The 19,674-nt window shown below is 38.4% G+C and overlaps 1 protein-coding gene across 2 annotated transcripts in view; it reads right to left on the bottom strand.

The window, feature by feature from the left end:
- Positions 1-752: 752 nt before the first annotated feature.
- The window catches only part of DISP1 (dispatched RND transporter family member 1), a 201,027-nt gene continuing 182,105 nt past the window's right edge, over positions 753-19,674 (bottom strand). Inside the window, exons 4-8 of one of the 2 annotated variants that reach the window (XM_030936634.1) lie at positions 16,343-16,466; positions 15,437-15,564; positions 14,974-15,071; positions 12,082-12,179; positions 753-4,360 (exon numbers count right to left, since the gene is read on the bottom strand). In XM_030936634.1, coding sequence (XP_030792494.1) covers positions 776-4,360; positions 12,082-12,179; positions 14,974-15,071; positions 15,437-15,564; positions 16,343-16,466 — 4,033 coding nt within the window. In that variant the 3' untranslated portion in view covers positions 753-775. The remainder of the gene's footprint in view (positions 4,361-12,081; positions 12,180-14,973; positions 15,072-15,436; positions 15,565-16,342; positions 16,467-19,674) is intronic. The other variant, XM_030936635.1, reaches the window with a different exon arrangement.

Genomic DNA, 19,674 nt, shown 5'->3' with positions numbered 1-19,674 from the left:
GCAGCACTGTTTTGTGTGATCACATCTCTTCATTCATGCCCTTCCTTCTGTGTCTCTAACATAATTGTGGCCTGACACAGATGATGCTCATGGCTCCTGGGTTAACAACTAAAATAACTGAACAACTGTACATTTTGGCTAAAGTGGAAAAGACACTGGTGTGGATATAAGTGTGTTCTTGGCTTCATGTAAAGTCTACTGAAGCAGACATGTGGGATGCATTATTAAGGTGCTTGGCAATTGATTTTTTTACATGAGGCCTCACCAAAAATGTAAATTTTAATGTTGTTTAGTTCTTGGATCCCAAATGAAGTGGCTCAATTAAAATTAGAGCAATTCCTAGTATTCGTGTTGAGTGATCCAAAGTCCTGATCACTGCCCACAAAATACACTAGAATGAGGATACCAGGTGAATATGATGGCCCAGGAGAACGGAAACTTTAATTCAAACTTTAAACCTCCAATTCACTGCAGTGGGAGGTTAGAGATATAAATATATAAATATTTATATATTTCTATATTTCAAGCTGGGCATAAATGTAAAAAACAACTGTACTTTTTGAAAATATAAAATCCAACAATTATCCAATCTAATAACGTAACGCACTCAGATTTGTAAATTTATTGTTCCTACGGAATATAAAAATATTCTATAATTGTTAATGTGAAACACGCTTGTTGCTGTATTTTTGGGCTTCTTTTCTAAACTTCTGGATTTTACTTCCATGTTAAAAGAATAATTGAGGCACTGGTTCTGAATTGAATGCTGTATTAATTATAGTGTTTTTATTAACAAACTTTCACCAGAAAGTTCCGAGTGTGTTAATACAGCAGGCACATTGGCTTCCATGTTTGGCATTTGACAGTCCACAGAATTGCACTTCACTCTCACAATTCCGCCACAGCTTTGTGAATTATTTGGGCAGGACCTACAACCAGCCTCCCCCATTAAATGATTAAATATGATTTTTGGTTCATTCTGATTGAAATGTTCTGAGTTCACACTTGTATCCATCTGTGACAAGCTCAGCTCCACTTTCCCTCCTGCCTTGTTTTCAGTCCCTCCACTGCTCTCCATATTGCTCATGTCTCTATTTTTACAGAGTTCCTTTTGTTTATTCTCGGGGTCGCAACACGTTTTGAGAAATGATCCAGTGCTTCTGCAGACAAGTGATGATGGCTCTGCCATCTTTGGAAGATGCTCTTCTATGCTCCTCTGAAGACTGTGTACACTGGTGTGGCCAATTTTTTCTTGGGCCTGAATGTGCTGCACTGGCTGGAGGAAAAAATTCCTAGGCAGAGAATTTTGCATTCCAGCTGGCTTTACTCTGCCCTGCAGGCAGGGACAGTGGTGGATGTGTGTGATGGGGTGCACAAAGCCCTCGGCAGCTTGGTGTGTGGCCTTCAGAGGTGCCATGCTGTTTTGGATCTGGACAAAGCTGCTAGCGGTAGGAGTGCACTGGTGGCACATGCAGTCCCCCATCTGCTGGCAAGAGTGTGGGCCGTATTTCAAGCGTTTGTAGGCATTTGGGCAGCCACATCTCTGATTCAGAGAGAAGAAGTGACACATGGTGTGCTGCTCAAGAGAGGGCTGTAACAAGGCAGAGCCAGTGTCATTTTTAGTGCTTTTGCTGAGTTCACTGTTGTAAGCTGCATGCACAGGCATCCCTAAATTCTTTGCTTGGCTGTTGAAAAATTGAGAGCAGATGTGGGTCTCTTCATAAGTGGTCTTCTCAGAGGCAGTGCAGCTGTGGGAAGCCAGAGGTTCTAATTCATAAAACTCATGCTCCAGTTCAGATTTGGGGCCCCTGGGATCTAAATAAGCATTTACGGTATGTGTTTTGCTTTGTCCCTTGTCACTAGGACTTGTAGACAAGGCATGGGAAAAGGCACTGCACTGTAGTTTTTTAGGTAAGGGAATCTGACCCCAGGTCCCCTGTGGTCCAAGGCACCGGCACATGCACTGGAAAAAGAAGGTGGCAAAAGCCCAGCTGATACACATGATGAGCATCATGAAGGTGCCCAGCTGGGTGTATGCTAGAACTGTGGAGGGCATCATCATGGCCCCTGCCACGAAGGTGGTCAGGGCAGCCATGGCAATCGCTGAGCCCATGCGACTCAGAGAGAAGATCACCTTGCCTTCTCGGTCGGGATCTGGAGCCAAGCGGTAGGCAACCCCATAATGGACGGCAAAGTCTACAGACAAGCCAACGGCAACGGAAATGGTGACAGATTCCAACACATTTAGTTCCCAACCCAGCAGGACGAGAGACCCAACAGTGACAAATATCGTTCCAGCAATTGAAATGATGGCATAAAGGCTTATGATGATGTTCCAAGTTGTCAGCAGCATCACACTAAATGCAACAGCAACTGAAAGCCCCATGGCAATGAGGGTGCCATCAGAGAGGCTATCCTGGAGGTCATAGAACTCCAGATTGCTGACAAACCAACCATTGCTGAGGCCTTCAGGGGCCGAACTCAGCTCATTGGATATCCATGAGTCCACCTCTTTATAAAACTGATGCATCTTTTCATAAGCCAGTGTGAAGAGGTAGGTACTCTGGAACTCTAACACCACTGCCCTGATAGTATCATTAATATCAAACCTCGGCCCTGGGGTTTTGCTATCCAAATGGTACCCTGTACTCCTTTCCAGCTCCATGATAGCTCTCTTGATGCACAGTTCAAAAATCTCTTGCTTGTAGGGGAAGCTCCAGTGGCTGCAGCATGGGTACAGGGCAGGCTCATCACAGTCCTGGTTCTCCATCCACTGTTTGAACGTCTCAATGAAGCAGCTGGTGAAGTCCTGTTCATCAGTCTGGTAAAAGAATGTTTGGTTTCTCAGTTTTTGACAGAAGTGCAAAATCCAGGCCTGGGAAGCTGGGCTGGCGATGTTAAAACTGCTATCTAATGTCAACTTCCCTTTACTCTTGGGATTTAGTGGATTGCCATTGTCTTCTGGGGACACGCCCCAGATTACTGTGATGGGCATGTGGAGCTCCTCACCATGGTGAACACGTTCAAACATGAAAAGCTTTTTGTATTCAGCATCATAACGCTCAAAAGGATGAGACGACCTGAACACCTGGAACTCGGATAACTCCAGTGAGGGCAGTTTCATCTTTGGATTTATACATACAATGTAGGCCCCACCTACAGTTAAGGCAAGGAACCCAAACAGCCAAAGGTAGCGAAACTTAATGACAACGCATGGCAATACTTTTTCAAAAAAAATTCGAGATGCTTCTGAAATGGCAAAGAGTACTTTGTGGCACTTCTGGCAAGCCACTGTCCAGCAGCTTTTGTTATCATATATTTGGGGCTGGGGCTTTTTGAAGCAAGTGAATATATTAAGAAGATACCGTTCATGCAGCACAACAACTGCTGGAAGCCATGTGACCATCAAAACATAATTCACCAAAATAGCTGTCCCTGCATAAACTCCAAAGCATCGGATTGCTGTAATGTTGCTAACATAGTTAGCATAAAAGGCAGCAGCAGTGGTAAAACTGGTGACGAACATGGAGAGGGCAGCGTGCTGCAAGGTGATGCTTACAGTTTCTGAGGTTTCAGCATGAGGCTTATCAAATTTTGTGTAGTTCCAAACATCACACAGGACAAAAGCATCATCTGCTCCAATTCCAACCAAAATAATGAGGGCAGTGAGGTTCATAAAAGGAAAAAATTCGAAGTGAAATACTACACGATAGAGAAAATAGGAAACAATCAAAGAACTGATTATTGCAAACATTGTCATCAGAGTGATAAACATGGACTTGGTGTAGACACACATGACTAAAAGGACAATCACAATGGCTATGGCAGGATACACAGTATCCATTAGAAGATAATCCTGAAACAAACTGTGTTTGATACCAAACTCAATCCCGGTGATGGTAGTCACGCCGTCAGAAGAGTTCCAGTTTTCAAAGTTGTCCAAGTAAATGTTCATCATGCTCTCCCCTTTCTCTGTGGGAGAGAAGAGCATGCTGTATTTTAAAGCTGGCGTGGCATAGTCAGCCATCTTTGGGGTCATAAAGTCTTTGTCCACCAAGTAATGGAGGATCTGGTACACGGCATTGTACTTGGTACATTTGCGTGGCACATTGGTACACTTGAGCTGGTCCTTTCTTCTGGCTGCCATGTCCCAGCAGTCTGGCCCGAGAGTGCCATTTTGGTAGTGTTTGGCACAAGTCCGAAGCAGCTTCAAGGTATGAGAAACGTCTCGCTCGACTATCTTCTGACAGGACGATCTATTGTTCAGAATGGCGATGTAGTTTCCCAGCGTCCAGCTGGGGCAGCAGGAGGCAGCAGTGGTCCTCTGGCAGAGATCACCAAACTGAGGGTGAGATCTGATCTGCAGAGATAGAGACAAGCAGAAGGACTACAGTTTAAGTTGGTTCACAATCGTTCACAACTGGAAAGATCTGCACTAAGGTGACCTTGAGGGACAGGGAAAGTTACAAAAGCTAAATAATTATGCTCTTAAATTAGGAATCAGTTTGAAAACAGGGTGAAATTTCCCCCTAAATGGCCTCATGTTACAGGATGCCCTTTAGGTTACTTTATTTTGAATTAAAAACTACAAACAACATGCAAGTGTGAAACAACATGCAAGTGTGAAACAACTTCAACCAATGCTAGTTTTGTTTACAAAAGGAGATCAAATTAATACCTACTTAGTCAACAAGACTTTTTAAAGTCACTTTAAAAAGCAATGAAGTGGACAGGTTGTGAAACTTAGGTATGTACCTGTATAGGATGAAGAAAACAACTGTATAATTGACAAATTTGTGGTTTTGCCTAAAATTCTGGTTATCAGCATGAAATTGTTGGTGACTAAAGTACTATATTTCAATCAACAGTTAGAAGCAAAGATGATATTCCCTAGAGAACTGCTTTGGCCTGAATGTTTGTGCTTCTCCCAAATTCAAGTTGAAACCTAATCCCCAGTGTGTTAGGGGGTGTGGCTTTTTTGGAGGTGACTAAATTACGAGTGAGGAGCCCTCATGAATGGGAGTAGTGCTTTTATAAGAGTCCATGAGGACGCATAGAATGCCCCATCTATGAGGAACAGGTCCTCACCAGACTGAATCTGCTAATTCCTTGATCTTGAACTTCTCAGACTCTAGAACTATAAGAAATAAATTTTTGTTGTTTATAAATTACCCAGTCCGAGGTATTTTGCCATAGAAGCCCAAACAGATTAAGACAAAAACTGCTTGGTGTATCAAAAAGTGACCACAGTAATATCAAAAGTGCTGATGTCAAGAAGCATCGACCAGGCACGGTGGCTCATGCCTATAATCCCAGCACTTTGGGAGACCGAGGCGGGTAGATCACCTGAGGTCGGGAGTTCGAGATCAGCCTGGCGAACATGGTGAAACCTTGTCTCTACTAAATATACAAAATTAGCTGGGCGTGGTGGGCGCATGCCTGTAATGCCAGCTACATGGGAGGCTGACGCAGAAGAATCGCTTGAAGCCAGGAGGCGGAAGTTGCAGTGAGCCGGGATTGTGCCACCGCACTCCAGCCTAGGCAACGGAGTGAGACTCCATCTCCAAAAAAGCATAAAAGTCTGGAATAAAATTGTTTCCTGAAGTATGAGTAGAAAAGGGTTATGTTTCTAGATTAAAATATGATTTATATCTGATTTTTAAATTGGTATATACAATAAAATAAATGCTGAAGAATTTAATTATTTCTTCCATAAAGTTTATTCAAATTGGCAAAAATCCTTTTTTGGAGAACTTTCTCTTTTGGTAAATGAGGGTCTGCTGCATATTAGCAAGTATGATAATTCTGGATTTGGTGTGGAAAGTATTTCATTTAAAACACTATTCCTGGAGAAGGCTTTCCATCTTATGGCTACTGTTATAAAAAATTGAAAAATTGTTCCATCACTGGTTTGCTAGATTATGGTAAAGTCTGTACCATTCCATTCTGTAAATTAGTTGAGTAGCCCCTCTTTTCTGAGGTGAGAATAAGAAATATTTCTCTTCTCCTGAGCCTGACCAGAGAGTTCTCTTTAGGAGAACTAGAACTAAAGATGACCTGGTCCTATCAGTTTCCCTCATCTCTATTTACCAAAGGCTGTTACAGGCAAGAAACTCCAAAGTTCAAAGAGGAAGTGAATATATATATTTTTTCTAGTAGGATTAAAACACTCTTTACCTTGATTAAACTAGGCTTTATCAATCATATATTGAAATGTCTTCTCAAAGTAGAGCAGCAGCTGGCATGAGTCACCTCTTTAGAACTTGGACTTACCCAAGAACCAAGTTACCTATGATCCCTGAACTCTGTATCAGGATACTTTCCTGGGATTAATCCTGTGGGGGTGGGGCGTAGATGAAATAGGACTAGCCACGTGTTGAGAACTGTGGAAGTTGGGTGACCTATTTCGACAGTCCATTACACTATTTATCTACTTTTGTATATGCTGGAGAATTTACATAATAAAAAGTTGTTTGTTTTTCTAAAGATAACGCTATTGAGGGTAAAGAAAAATGAACCCAAAAAGTTATTGTTCAAATGTATTAAAATAATATTTACTTTAACAAAGGCTTCATTTTAAAGCTCATTTTTGAGGAACAATCGTAGACATCCCATAAACTAGGATAATTCATACTTGACTGTTTCCAGGTAAAAACATTCACATATGCTAACTTAGGAAAAAATGAACCACCTAACAACAGGAAACCCTGGAATGGCATCTCACTGGTTTTCATGGCAGATTACCAGTTTTACTTTACAAAGAAGTAACATACAAACCACTAGGGTCAGCTTGATGAACTGAATGAAAGGTAATGCAACCCCAATGTCTGACAGTTTTCAGATGGAAGAAAATGAACTGTATCCATTGTGAAAATCCATTATCAGCTAGAAGGAAAATGACCTGTAGTTGCTGAAATAATCAAATGTCAAAGATAAAGGACGTGGAGTTGCCAACTAAAACTGGGAGAGAAAGCACAGAATTCTGTCCTTGAATAATCTTTTCAAATAATAGCACATTTTTAGATGTGTATAGTTGACCAAAGATTAAGAAGTTAGACATTATAAACACAGACTAAATACTATTTTGATGGCTATTAAAAACAAGTGCTAGTAAGTCACTGGGGAGCCAATTCTCCAATTGAAAGATGGTACTGATTGATGTTCAACCTTTGGGAAACCAGTTTTCGAGAACGCATACGGGGTAAGAAACAAGGACAGAGAAAAGACATCATGACTGGTTTTCTCTACCCTGAGTTGGATGCCAGCACTCTGAATTTAAAGGAATGGAGTTCAAGGAATTGTCTCTACTTTTAGGGAGTAAGGTCATATGTTCTTGATCTATTCATCCATTCAAAAGCAAATTTACTGAGCATCTACACAAGATGAGTAAGGCACAGTTGTCCTTCCTCTCAAATGGTTCACGGTGTGGCAGGGAAATCAGACACAAACATAAATAACTGTAATTCAAAGCGAGAAGTATGGTATTATATGTAAGGGCTTATGGTGACCTACAGAGAAAGTACCCAAGTCTGTAAGTGTGATGTGACAATGGCACTACCTTAGTCACATGTGACTGCGATACAGAAACACAGAAGCATGTATTATATTATGGGGCTTAAAGAGACTGGAAAGCAGGTATGTCTTCACACAGAACACAGATATGTTTTTGCCCTATTTTTGGAAGAGGGATTCATATGAATAATTTCAAAATCTTTGAAGTTTATAAAAATAAAAATGGAGTTAGTGGAAGCAACTTCTTATAACTCTCATGCGGAATATAGCCCTTCTAATTCTAGTTATTCACAAGATCGGTGCTTAGGGGAACCACTGTGCTTATGTGGTTATAATATGTCTTTGCGCACTTCCCTAGTTAGATAGTGGCAGGGGTGGAGTTGACTTAAAATAGAGGGTAAAGGAAGAGAAGAGAGAAAAAGAAGAAACCAGCAGAGAGTTTTAAATGATACCTTAACTTTTAAAACTATTGGCTAAGCTGAAGATATTTTAAGAAGCTGAGAAAAGAACAAAAGGGAGGAAAATTAAGCCCTTAATACCAGGTTCAATTGATTGCTGGACCCTCCTCCCTGCGTAACAAAGCTCCCTATGTATTAAACATTTAAGGGGAGCCTAGGGAGAAAAGAAAAAGCAAGGGCTCTGTAGCCCTCTTTAAAACAAGAATAGGAAAACATGTTTCTGGGATCTTCTAAGCTTCAGGGGTTTTCCAGCTGTTCGCAAAAGTCACCCTAGTAAACAGTCTCTGACACCAAATTTCAAATCCCTTTACAAGCTGAGTCCTCAGAGCTCCAACTTCTACATTGTACAAAGACTACAGAACAAGTAAACGGTTTCCAGCAGTCAAAATTACAGAGACTCACTTCTGGTTACTAATGACACCAGTGTGTCCTTTAGGATGTCAAAGGGTAGAAAGAGGCAATGAAGAAGAGTAGGGGAATCAACTGATTTCCTTTTGAAAGTGTGTAAGAAAACAAGCATTTCTGTTAGGAGGTAGAAAACAGGATCAGAAACAGAAGCACTTCACTTTGGAAACCAACGCTGTCTGAATTATGAGTATAAATGGCATGTAATTTAAAGAAAATCTAGAGTTTGAACTAAATGTGCTGTAAACACAGGCAAGCGACAGTTGAAACATCTGGTCTCACTGGGATATTATACTAATTACCAGACGTTTTCTGGAGTCAACCCCCCAACAATTAAGGTCTTCTGCTTGCTATCACTTGGTTGTGCCCCATTTAACTTCAGAGTTGTTAATAATCAAGTGCTTCCATATAACAACCAGGATCTGGGGGCTGGGGGAGAGGAACAACTGCCAAGTAGTCTTAGGACAACTCGGCTCAAACCACTGTAACAAATAAAAATCCTAACAGTGTCTTGAACTGGGAGACTAAAAAAAGGTACAGTAATAATCTGAAAGCTGAACTGTTAACCAATAGTTATTATTTAAGATAGCAGATGAATATATCATCTCTATGAGAAAGGTATATTATTCCAGGTTCATAGAGTTTGAGACTAGAATACAAAGGTGTTTATAATTGGTAAAAATAGTATTTAACAAGTTAAAATGATAACCATACTCTTTCAGGTAGACTTTTGGGGCTCTGATCACCTATTTATTCATTTGTTGGTATGGATTTATAATTGGCCATACCAACCATTCATTTTGACATGTGTCTTGAGTCTGGTTTTCAAATTCTCACAAGAGGACCACAATACTACTCTCTTTCTAATTAACTGCCAAAGCATACAGATAATGCTCTTAGTTGGTGACTTACAAAGTATGTACTAAAAACATGTAGTTGTCCTGTTCTTGCCAGGGATTACAAACTTAAACTCACAGCTGTCCAATCCTTATCATCAACTCAGTAGAAAGACAGACTTAGACAAGCAGAGTACATCTATTCCTTTAGATAGTCTAAATTACGCAAATGCAAAAAGCTAAACCATTAGAAAGCCACATACTTAGACTCCATTGCTTTGATCTCTTACAGAAATGCTTTTGCTATAATGTTTTCTTGCTACCAGCCTACCTATGTTTTGCAAATCAGCTGAACTTTAATATTGTATCTCTTCTAAGCATGCTGTTAACAATTTTGTATACAGCATCATATTTCTTTTATGAAGACTATGGGGGAACTGTCTCCTCCTATCTTAGCAGGAGGAAAAGCTGGGCTTCTAAAAAACAAATTTGTTACCCTATTTATATGACTTGTTACTGATTGTGAAATTCTTTTTGCTCTGGCTGCTGGGAGGTTAGAGTTAAGTTTGCAGCTCCCATGAGCAAATGTACAAGATTGTGGGGTGTGCATTATTATAAATCTCATCTTAGCTTTATTATTTTCCTCCCATTGTTTTCCCTTCATGTAATTCATTCAACTTACGTATCCTGTCCTTTGCATATGCTTTTCTGTAAACTACCTCAACATGATGATTTTTATCATCCATCGATCTACATAAATCATGTTGAGGTAGTTACAAATATATATATACAAATACATACATATATACATATATATACATATATATAGAGAGAGAGAGATGAAAGAATATACTACTTTTATTTATGAAACCCATCATGGCATACTATTGCTTACTAGCTTTTGAGTCTCAGAGTCTAACATGCACTCATGGAATAAATTGCTAGCTCTTTAAGAAAAAAAGGGATATTTGTTCCGGACCACAATGACTTTTTAAGCTTCATTTCTGTGGGAAATGGCACTGTATAAGGAAACAAAATAGGGGAGGTATCTTCCTCACTAGAAGCATAAAGCAGGGTGGGAAAAGGCAGACTCTGGAGTTCAACTTGGCTGGGTTCCAATCCTGGAAGTGCCCGACCACAGATGTAAACTTTCCTCAACGAAAAAATGGGCTATTTAGTATTTAATTCATAACACTGTCATTGGGATTAAATGAAATAATGTATTAAAGTATTTAGAACACTTCCTGGCACACGATAAATATGCACTAAATATCAGCTATTAATTAACTGAGTGAATTCAATCACTTCAGAGTCTTCAGGAAAGGGAAGGTCTAAAGATCAACCAAAGGTAGAAAAATGAGGACAAAAAGGGATAGAAGTTAATGAACTGCACTCATCCAAGGTGTGATTATAAAGTAACCAGACTGGCTTAGCTTCTCTAAGCTTAATTTATCATCCGTGTAAAACACATTATAAATTCTAAGGTCATAGATCCATTGTGAATGATGTACAAGTACCCAGCATAAAATCTTGCACATAGTAAATATCACTACACATTTACAACTTTAGAGTTAACTTTCTGTATAAGAAGTATCCTAATTCATGACAAGGAGAAATAGGTTCATAGCCTTCAAATAAGGAACTGATAGCTGTAGAAGAAAATATCGCAGATAAAGATTGATCACCAACTAAGAAACTTTGGTCTGTTTATAGATCTTTTGTGGTTTTGTCTATGTGAAAGGAAGGTGGCACTGACAGGAAATCCCAATACCTCAGTCGATTGGAAAGTCATTTTCAAAATGTACAAACAGCCTCTTAGAATGAAGGATGGGGTAAATCTGGGAGATCTGGGACCAACTAACTAGGTTACCTGGTGATACGTATTTCTTAGAAGGTACTCATATTAGCACAATGAGACTGCTGGTTTGGGTGATCTCTTCTTTCCATTCTACTGCCTATTTCATTAAGACATTTCCCTGTTGATAGAACAGGTGATTGCATCAGGTTGTCAGGCTAGCTCTCAGCAGGGCACATGATTCGATTTTTAACTAACCAGTTATTTTACATTTTAGAGTTATGTGAGAACACAAAGTGTTCCTTTTATGCCAGTTGCTTTGCTTGGACAAGTTCATTAGTGACATGAGATAGCAGTTTCTATTTAGAGAAACTATCTCTGAACATAAGAAATTGACAGCTCTTCCAAACCCAGAAGCTCACTACATTTTCTGATGCTGACATGTTTTTGGCTCTAGAGAAGACTGAGAGACAAAGCACCTGTCTTCTTGCATTCTGGTGTCTCCCAAAGCAACAAGGTGTTTAGCATTCAGGGCGGTCAGGATTGGATTACTCTGGCCATTTACATAGATACTGTATTTATGCTCTTTGATGTCCCCTTTCCCAGCCTGCTCCCTAAATTTCCCTTTGAGGTCACTGGCCCAAATGACCCAGTGATTGCCAGAGAGGCAGACATTTCATTGCACAATTAAGATGCTGACAATTGCCTCAGGGCAGGAAATAGGGACCGATGAAACTAGGTTAGGAAATCAAAAATCCACAAAAGAAGAAAAACAGTCTTAAATATTATACTGAAAAGAAATATTCTGTGAAATAACAGAAAACACCATCAACAGCCAGAGACCATGAATGGGAAAGAAAAAGGAAGATGGTATGTTTTAAAGTTAGAGAAGGAAACACGGATACTTTGATCCTGGGATCTGAGAGAATGCAAAGCTGGCCTGCTGGAGTTTACTCCTCAGTAGGTAAGCCTCTTAAGTACTTTCATCTGATCAGACACCAGGGTCAGCAGTAAAAGGAGTTTCAATAATACAACCTTATTTGTGCTAAGGAGATTTTAGTTTTATTTTACATACCCTGGAATTATCTACATTGCACATCGATTTAATTGCAGGTAAATTCCATAATGTCTCTCCTCCAGATGAAGTAAATACCACTCTGGAATATCGGTCACCTGGTGATATGAAAAAAAAAAAGGAAAGAAAAAGGTTTACAGATTATTCATTTATTTCATAAGACTCAGGATTCGGAAATAACTCAAACTGGGAAACCACATGGACGATTCATTAGCAGCAGGAAATTCTTTCCTTTGATAAATTCCAGGAGAAAATGTTAAAAGAAACCAAAAAAAAGCAATGCCATAATATTGTCTTAGCGCAAAGCCTTTGTCTACTCACTACATCTTAAAATTGTATGAAATATATAGCAAATCTATTTTTGGTCAGACTATAGGAAGAAAAATCCATAGGAATTTACAATAGGAAACTAATTGAATATATCCCTTTTAATTTCACAACACATCACCATAATAAAAAAAGATGCACTAGGGAATACCAAGAATGGATTATAGGGATGTTCTCCCTGGCAGCTAACTAGAGAGGAAAGATGGTGGGTGATCTATTTAAAATCACTAAAAACAGTCAACTAAGTACAGAATGCTGGCCATATTTCGGTTGAGTACATGGTCTCTCTGGTATACTAGAATCTAGAAAAAATATTTTGAAAATCAGATTAACAAAAAATATGTTTCTGAATAAGGGAGGTTGTATGATATACCAGAAAGAGCATGCATGGTCTTTAAAGTCAGATTAGGATATAACCAGGTCCTGTCATTTACTAGCTTTGTGACCTTAGGCAACTAACAACTTCTCTGAGCCTTGGTTCCTCATTTGTAAAATGCAGACAGCAATATCTATCTCAAATAGCTGTGAGAATTAAATGAGATGATAACAGATGCCCAACAATATTGTTTCTGTATCCTTAGAACAGAAACAACATGAACCACATATTAAAAAATATGAACCACATAAAACAAAGAAGATTAATTTTATGTTAGTTAAAATGCCTAACTGTGCTAACCAATCAGCTGGTAAATTTATGAATAAAGCTTTATTAGAAAAGGTTTTATCTATGATCATGAAGTTTTGGCTATTATCTTATGTTGACTAATTTTGGAGAGCAAAATCAGCCTGGTGGAAACTGAAACATTTCATTTACACAGAGTTGGTAATGGCTTTAGTTAAGGCAGAATCTACTTATGAGACAATATTTAGCACTGACTATTGAAATGTAATGTTTTTCCTGGTAAGAGCATAACTGACAGATGTTGGTTAAGCAATAATATATAGTAACACTTTGATTGAGAGAAATAAACCAGCCAGAACATGCAAGTAACCAGAGTTCAACTTCCTAACGTTTTTTAAGAGAAGAGACAGAAAAGGAAACATGTATTGCTTTCTGGGATCAGTATAAGATTCTGCCTAATCTCCTACTATCTATTACGATACAGAGTAAGAGATCAAAATAAAGACCCTGAGACTTGGTAAGCTCCAGAAACATCAATGATCCAATCAGGTCATCTAGTGTTCTATTAAGTGTTCTAATAAGACAGGAAAACATATATTTAAGAGGGATTTTCAATAACAACAGCAAAAGCTGAAATCAAAAGAGCTTTAATGTTAATATTTACTTAATTAGAAATTACACTATCCACAATTCCTCAATCCTAATCACTATGGCTAATCAATGGCTTACATACTTATATTCATGTCCTCTAGGCTGTGCCTTCCTTCTTCCCTGGCAGCTGCAGAGTAATCAGGCTGACTCCATGTTACAGCAAATTTTGGGTAGTGAATTTGTTGTCAACATTTAGAGATCTGATGATTCCACATTCAATCTGGATTTTTGGCCAGGTGCAGTGGCTCATGCCTGTAATCCCAGCACTTTGGGAAGTCGAGGCGGCAGGATCACCTGAGTTCAGGAGTTTGAGAGCAGCCTGACCAACAAGGAGAAACCCCATCTCTACTAAAAATATAAAATTAGCCAGGCATGGTGGCACATGCCTGTTATCCCAGCTACTTGGGAAGGCTGAGGCAGGAGAATCACTTGAACCTGGGAGGTGGAGGTTGCAGTGAGCTGAGATCGCGCCATTGTACTCCAGCCTGGGCAACAAGAGCAAAACTCCATCTCAAAAAAAAAAAAAAAAAAAAAAAAAAAAATCTGGATTTTTGACCTCTGGCAAGTTCTTGCAACATCTGGGTCCTCATTTCTAGAACCCCACCTTTTGTTGCAGCTAAGTAGCAGCTGATTTCTTTAGACAGGGCAGATGTTCCTTAGTGTCCCACAATCACCATCACTTCTCTTGTCATACCTAGCTAGCTTTATTCACTTGTATTATATGACAGGCCTGAGGTATTCAAACTTTGAATCTCTAGACTTTATTTTTTCACCTCTCTACCTCTACTGCCTAGTGATGAGGCAGCACACAGATGGCTCTTAATACAGTATTGCTTTTTGAATGAATCAGAACTTTAAGTCATTTTCTGATTCATTTTAGAATGAATCAAAACTTTAAATGATTTTTAAATAATTCAACAGATTATTTCAAGGTTCAATCCAAAAATATGTACCTGTATTTGATCTAGAAATAAACAGTACAAGGAATGTTTAAAAAGACTTCAAATGTTGGGCGAGGTCGAGAATTTCATTAGATTTATATCTTCCTTAAAATAAGAACACTCAATCGTTACTTTTTTCATTAATTTTAATAATATAATAAACTCAGACTAGTAGTTGACTAAACTAGAAAAGTAAAAGAAAAAGTTAATTAGCCAAAATTTCTTTAGGTTCAACAGCAACAGTGAAGCTGTGTGACTAGCCACACATGACTATCAGTCTAGACTGTGATCATGTTCAATTTTAAATGCCAGCAAACCGCTGAGCGTTTGTTCATCTACGATGCCACTCACTTGGAACGTCGCAGAAAAAGCTGTCCTTGTGGAAGTTCCAGTCAACTTCTCTTTTCTCTCTTTCATAATGATCATCTGACCATCTATCATCCCGATGGCTGAAATGGAACGACAATTTGATCTTCAATAAAGTTCTCGCTATTTCAAGGCTGATAAGCATACTGGAAACAGTACTTCCTCAAAGCCATGACCTGCTTAGTTCTTGATATTAAGTTGAAAGGATTAAAAGAAGCAATCAACATTAATTTTCTCACTTCTAAAAAAGAAAAAAAAAGAGAAAATCTCACCTTTTCATCCTACTACAACAAAATCTTCAAACACAATGACAAGTTAAACAAATTCAGTGGCAAAGATTTTGAGCCACACATTTTATATTTAAATTTTTTGTTCAGGCAGTATTTTAAGAGGAATTCAGTAAGCAATGCTTTGTCTAAAAGTTATATAAAAATAAATAATTGATTACCTTTTAGCTTGTTCATCTGCATATTTAAAGGGATAATTTGCTAATGTTGCTTTGTATCCTGTATTTTTCACCATATTATTCCATGTGACCAGTCTCTGGCCTATTGCTGTACCTCTTGGTTCAAAACCCTAAGGCAAAATTACAAGTGCTCATTAGTGTGTTTCATTTCAGGCTAAGTATAGTTACAATGAAAGCTTGGGAAAGCAATGTCAAAGTGATGTATAGCTTTCGACAGAAAATATAGCTGTTCCTCACAGCTACTCCAGAGGTGGCTGCATTAAAACAAGATGCCTTGACATGATAATCATCACCTATTTGCTGTGACAAAACAGTTTGATTTTTTGGTATGTTACAGGTCTAAGGAAAGTTTATCTTTTCAACTCATGCCTAACTAAGCATTTAGTAAATACTTATTTTTATCTTATAAAAATTATGATAATATTAAATCATGTTACACATTGTTAGTATTTTTACAAGAGTGTTTCATTATCCTTGATCATATTTTCCTAATAATTCCACTCCAGAGAAACATTTACTTAAAAACAGACTCCGCTATCTGTTAGTAATACTGAAATTCCTTTAACTTCTTCGGGAGAAAACAGAGACAGTGTTAAAGACTTTATGAGAATAATTTTATAGAAGGCAGATTCTCCAATTTATTGATTTTTAGCTTAAACATGGGGACCAAGAAGCAAACCTTCCAGATTTTTGAGGGTAAGCAAGTTCCTTGATCTTTTAACAACCTGATAATACAGATAAAGTAATGTCTTTACTTTTCAGAAAGAGAATTGTTGCTTGAGAAGGTTTTTAAAGAAATGGGTTACTAAATAACATAAGGCAACTTGTATTAAAATACACAATATTTGAAGATGATTTTAGGCTAAAGAAAACATAAATGCTACTTACCAGCAATGGATCGGAGAAGTCAGGAAGCTCTGGCACTAATACTCCAACCAAGGCACAGACCACGATGAACATGGTGCACATGCCCAAGACCACCACTGGCCAGTCAGCTATCAGGGCTGCATAACTACAGAACACAAAGAAGTGTCGGCTATCAGGGCTGCATAACTACAGAAACACAAAGAAGTGTCGGCTATCAGGGCTGCATAACTACAGAACACAAAGAAGGCCCTTTGCAGAAATATTTTTGGTACCTAAGAGAGCAATTTATTAAATCCTCATATTGTAGACCAAATACAGGTATTTATCAATACAATATCTAATGAGGTTATAAGTATTTGTATGTAATTGCAGAAGAAAGTTACAAGATCATTCTCCCCTCATTTTTGTGATCAAGTAGCACTTTATGCCACAGGCTACTGAGAGTCAGAATAATGTTCATATATGACAAGTAACATTTTTTATCTACATCTATGCCTGTAAAAGATATAAAATACACACTTCATTAGTGGAAAAAAAATAAATTTTAACAGAGGATCCATTCTCCATGCAGTGTCTTCTAGAACTTTTGTTTCTCTAGTTATTCCCTTTCTCCACACCTTTACTCTCACAGTTCTTAAAGAAGAACTCAGTCTATAAACAGGTTCATATAGTGCAAATCTTAAAAATAACCAAACTGAGGGCCGAGCACGATGGCTCACACTTGTAATCCCAGCACTTTGGGAGGCCGAGGCAGGCGGATCACAAGGTCAGGAGTTCGAGACCATTCTGACTAACATGGTGAAACCCTGTCTCTACTAAAAACACAAAAAATTAGCCGGGCATGGTGGCGCACACCTGTAGTCCTAGCTACTTGGGAGGCTGAGGCAGAAGAATCGTTTGAACCCAGGAGGCGGAGGTTGCAGTGAGCCGAGATCGTGCCACTGCACTCCAGCCTGGGCGACAGAGTGAGATTCTGTCTCAAAAAACAAACAAACAAACAAATGAACAAACAAAAACAAACTAAACATTTCCCACAAACCGGTAACTTTCCTTCTAGCTAAAACTAGTGAACATATCGACTAGATATGTGAGTTCCATGAGGGCAGAAATTCTTGTCAGATTCATTTAGTGTATTATCGGTGGAAGGTGATCAATATCTATTGACTAAATGAACAAACACCTGGTGCTTGTACTCTCCAGCTACTACAATCTGGCTTTAGTCTCTTCCCACATGTGGGGAACTGTCTCTATTACCAAATCCTACCACCAGGCCCTTTCTTCCAGATGTGCTTCCCACACCCTCATTTGTTACCTCAAATTGGAAGATCTGTTTCTGTATTCCTTCCATGAGGTCCTGGATCACACGTTATTATTTTGACACTTTCAAGTCTTGATATGAGCTGAGTACCCAACAGCAGCTGACTAAACTGAACTTTTTCTAAAATTCAAAATGCATCCTGCAAACTTCTGGTTTCTTGAATCTTTATTAGAAGAAAAGCAAGACAAAATATTTAACTTGTGGACCACTACTCTCAAATTCTCAGCAATGTTAGCTCATTTGGCTGCTACAATGGCTACTTCTGGCTCATTTGAAATAGGATTCTTACTCATATATTTTTGAGTTATTTCTTCAAAATCATGCTAGTAGTTACAAATAATTCTGGTGGCTCTAAATGTCAGTCTGAAAAAAAGCTACTATATGTCTCTAAGAATAGACTGCCAATTTTTATAATCTGATGTCTTAACTTTATTGATCTGGCTTTGTGGGGATATTTGCTTCAAATTATAACTCTAGTAAGGATATTAAAATATAGCGTAATTATGCTTTAAGGGAGCATGTGCACAGGCACTTTTCACTGCTGCTCTTTTAAAGTAATCTTATAAGGCCAGACGCAGTGGCTTTATAAGTGGCCTGTAATCACAACACTTTGGGAGGCTGAGGCAGTCAGATCACCTGAGATCAGGAGTTTGAGACCAGCCTGGCCAACATGGTGAAACTCTGGCTCTACAAAAATACAAAAAAAATACAAAAAATACAGGCATGGTGGCACACGCCTGTAGTCCCAGCTACTTGGGAGGCTAAGGCAGGAGAATTACTTGAACCCAGGAGGCGGAGGCTGCAGTGAGCAGAGATCACATCAGTGCACTCCAGCCTAGGTGAGCAACACTCTGTCAAAAAAAAAAAAAAAAAAAAAAAAAAAAAGAGAAAGAAAGAAAGCAATAAAGGAAGGAAGGAAAACGAAAGAAAGAAAGGAAAGGAAAGGAGAAATCTTATAAAAATAAACAAATAAATACAAGCTCGTCCTTATTCAGAATACCAGTTGCTCTTATGCTTTACATAAATTATCATCTCGTTCAATTCTCACAACAACCCTTGGAGATGAAACTGAGGCACAGACAAGTTATAGAACTTATTCAACGTCACAAAACTAGGAACCTAGATAAGTCTGGTTCTAGTGTCAGGCCTTTTAATCTCTGGGCTGTCATTTCTTTCTTCAGACACAAGAGTAACTAGAAACATTAGGAATAGCTACACTTGGCACAAATGTCTGCTTCCCAAAACTTACAATTAAACATTCCTAGCCCTACTTATAGTTAATTTCTCTATGCAAAATCATATGGGTTCTAAGTTTGAACATTATTCACTAGACTGCAAATTTTGGATTTAAAAACTCATTCAGGAAAAGTGATGCTAGATAAGACAGAATAACCTTTTAGAATAATTCTGAATATAATAAAAACATATAAGTGACAATAAGCTGATTGTGGTTGTTCAAATGTAAACACCAAGTGGCTAGAAGCTTTCACACTTCTAGGACACACCCTGTGCAAAAACATTCTCCTTACTTTATTTCCTCCTCCACCAAATGCAAACTAAGATGAAAGTAACTAGTTTTGAAGCCATAAAGTCCTCTGTGTCAATAGCACATTTGAGACTACATTCATTGCTTCAGACTTAAAAAGAGTCCTTTACATTTTAGACCATTAAAATATCAGCCCTGTGAAATGAAAATGGCCCCAGGCTTATACAATTATTCATTACACTTTATTTTAAATGGATTCATTTTCTCTCAAATGAATCAGAAGTTATGCATTTTTACCTGCTAACGTTATCAATAGAGGGCAATAGGCCCCAAATTGCTTAGTATTCATACTGTGGTTTAATTTACTCATATAATGATTTTTTATTTTGTGTTCTTGAAAATCTGCACACACATGTATAGCAACCTTAAAAACCTCATTCAATAATTGCTTTTCTTCCCTTTGAAAACATTTGGTTTTGATTTTACAGCACTGCTACATACCATATACGTGCACTGACTACATATGGAAACTTTATGGCATTAGTGATT

The sequence above is a fragment of the Rhinopithecus roxellana genome, chromosome 8 (genome assembly GCF_007565055.1).
Source record: "Rhinopithecus roxellana isolate Shanxi Qingling chromosome 8, ASM756505v1, whole genome shotgun sequence".
In the NCBI taxonomy this organism is placed as follows: Eukaryota; Metazoa; Chordata; class Mammalia; order Primates; family Cercopithecidae; genus Rhinopithecus; species Rhinopithecus roxellana.
Note: the sequence above shows the minus strand (reverse complement) of the source record. Positions and strands in the feature narration are given on the sequence as shown.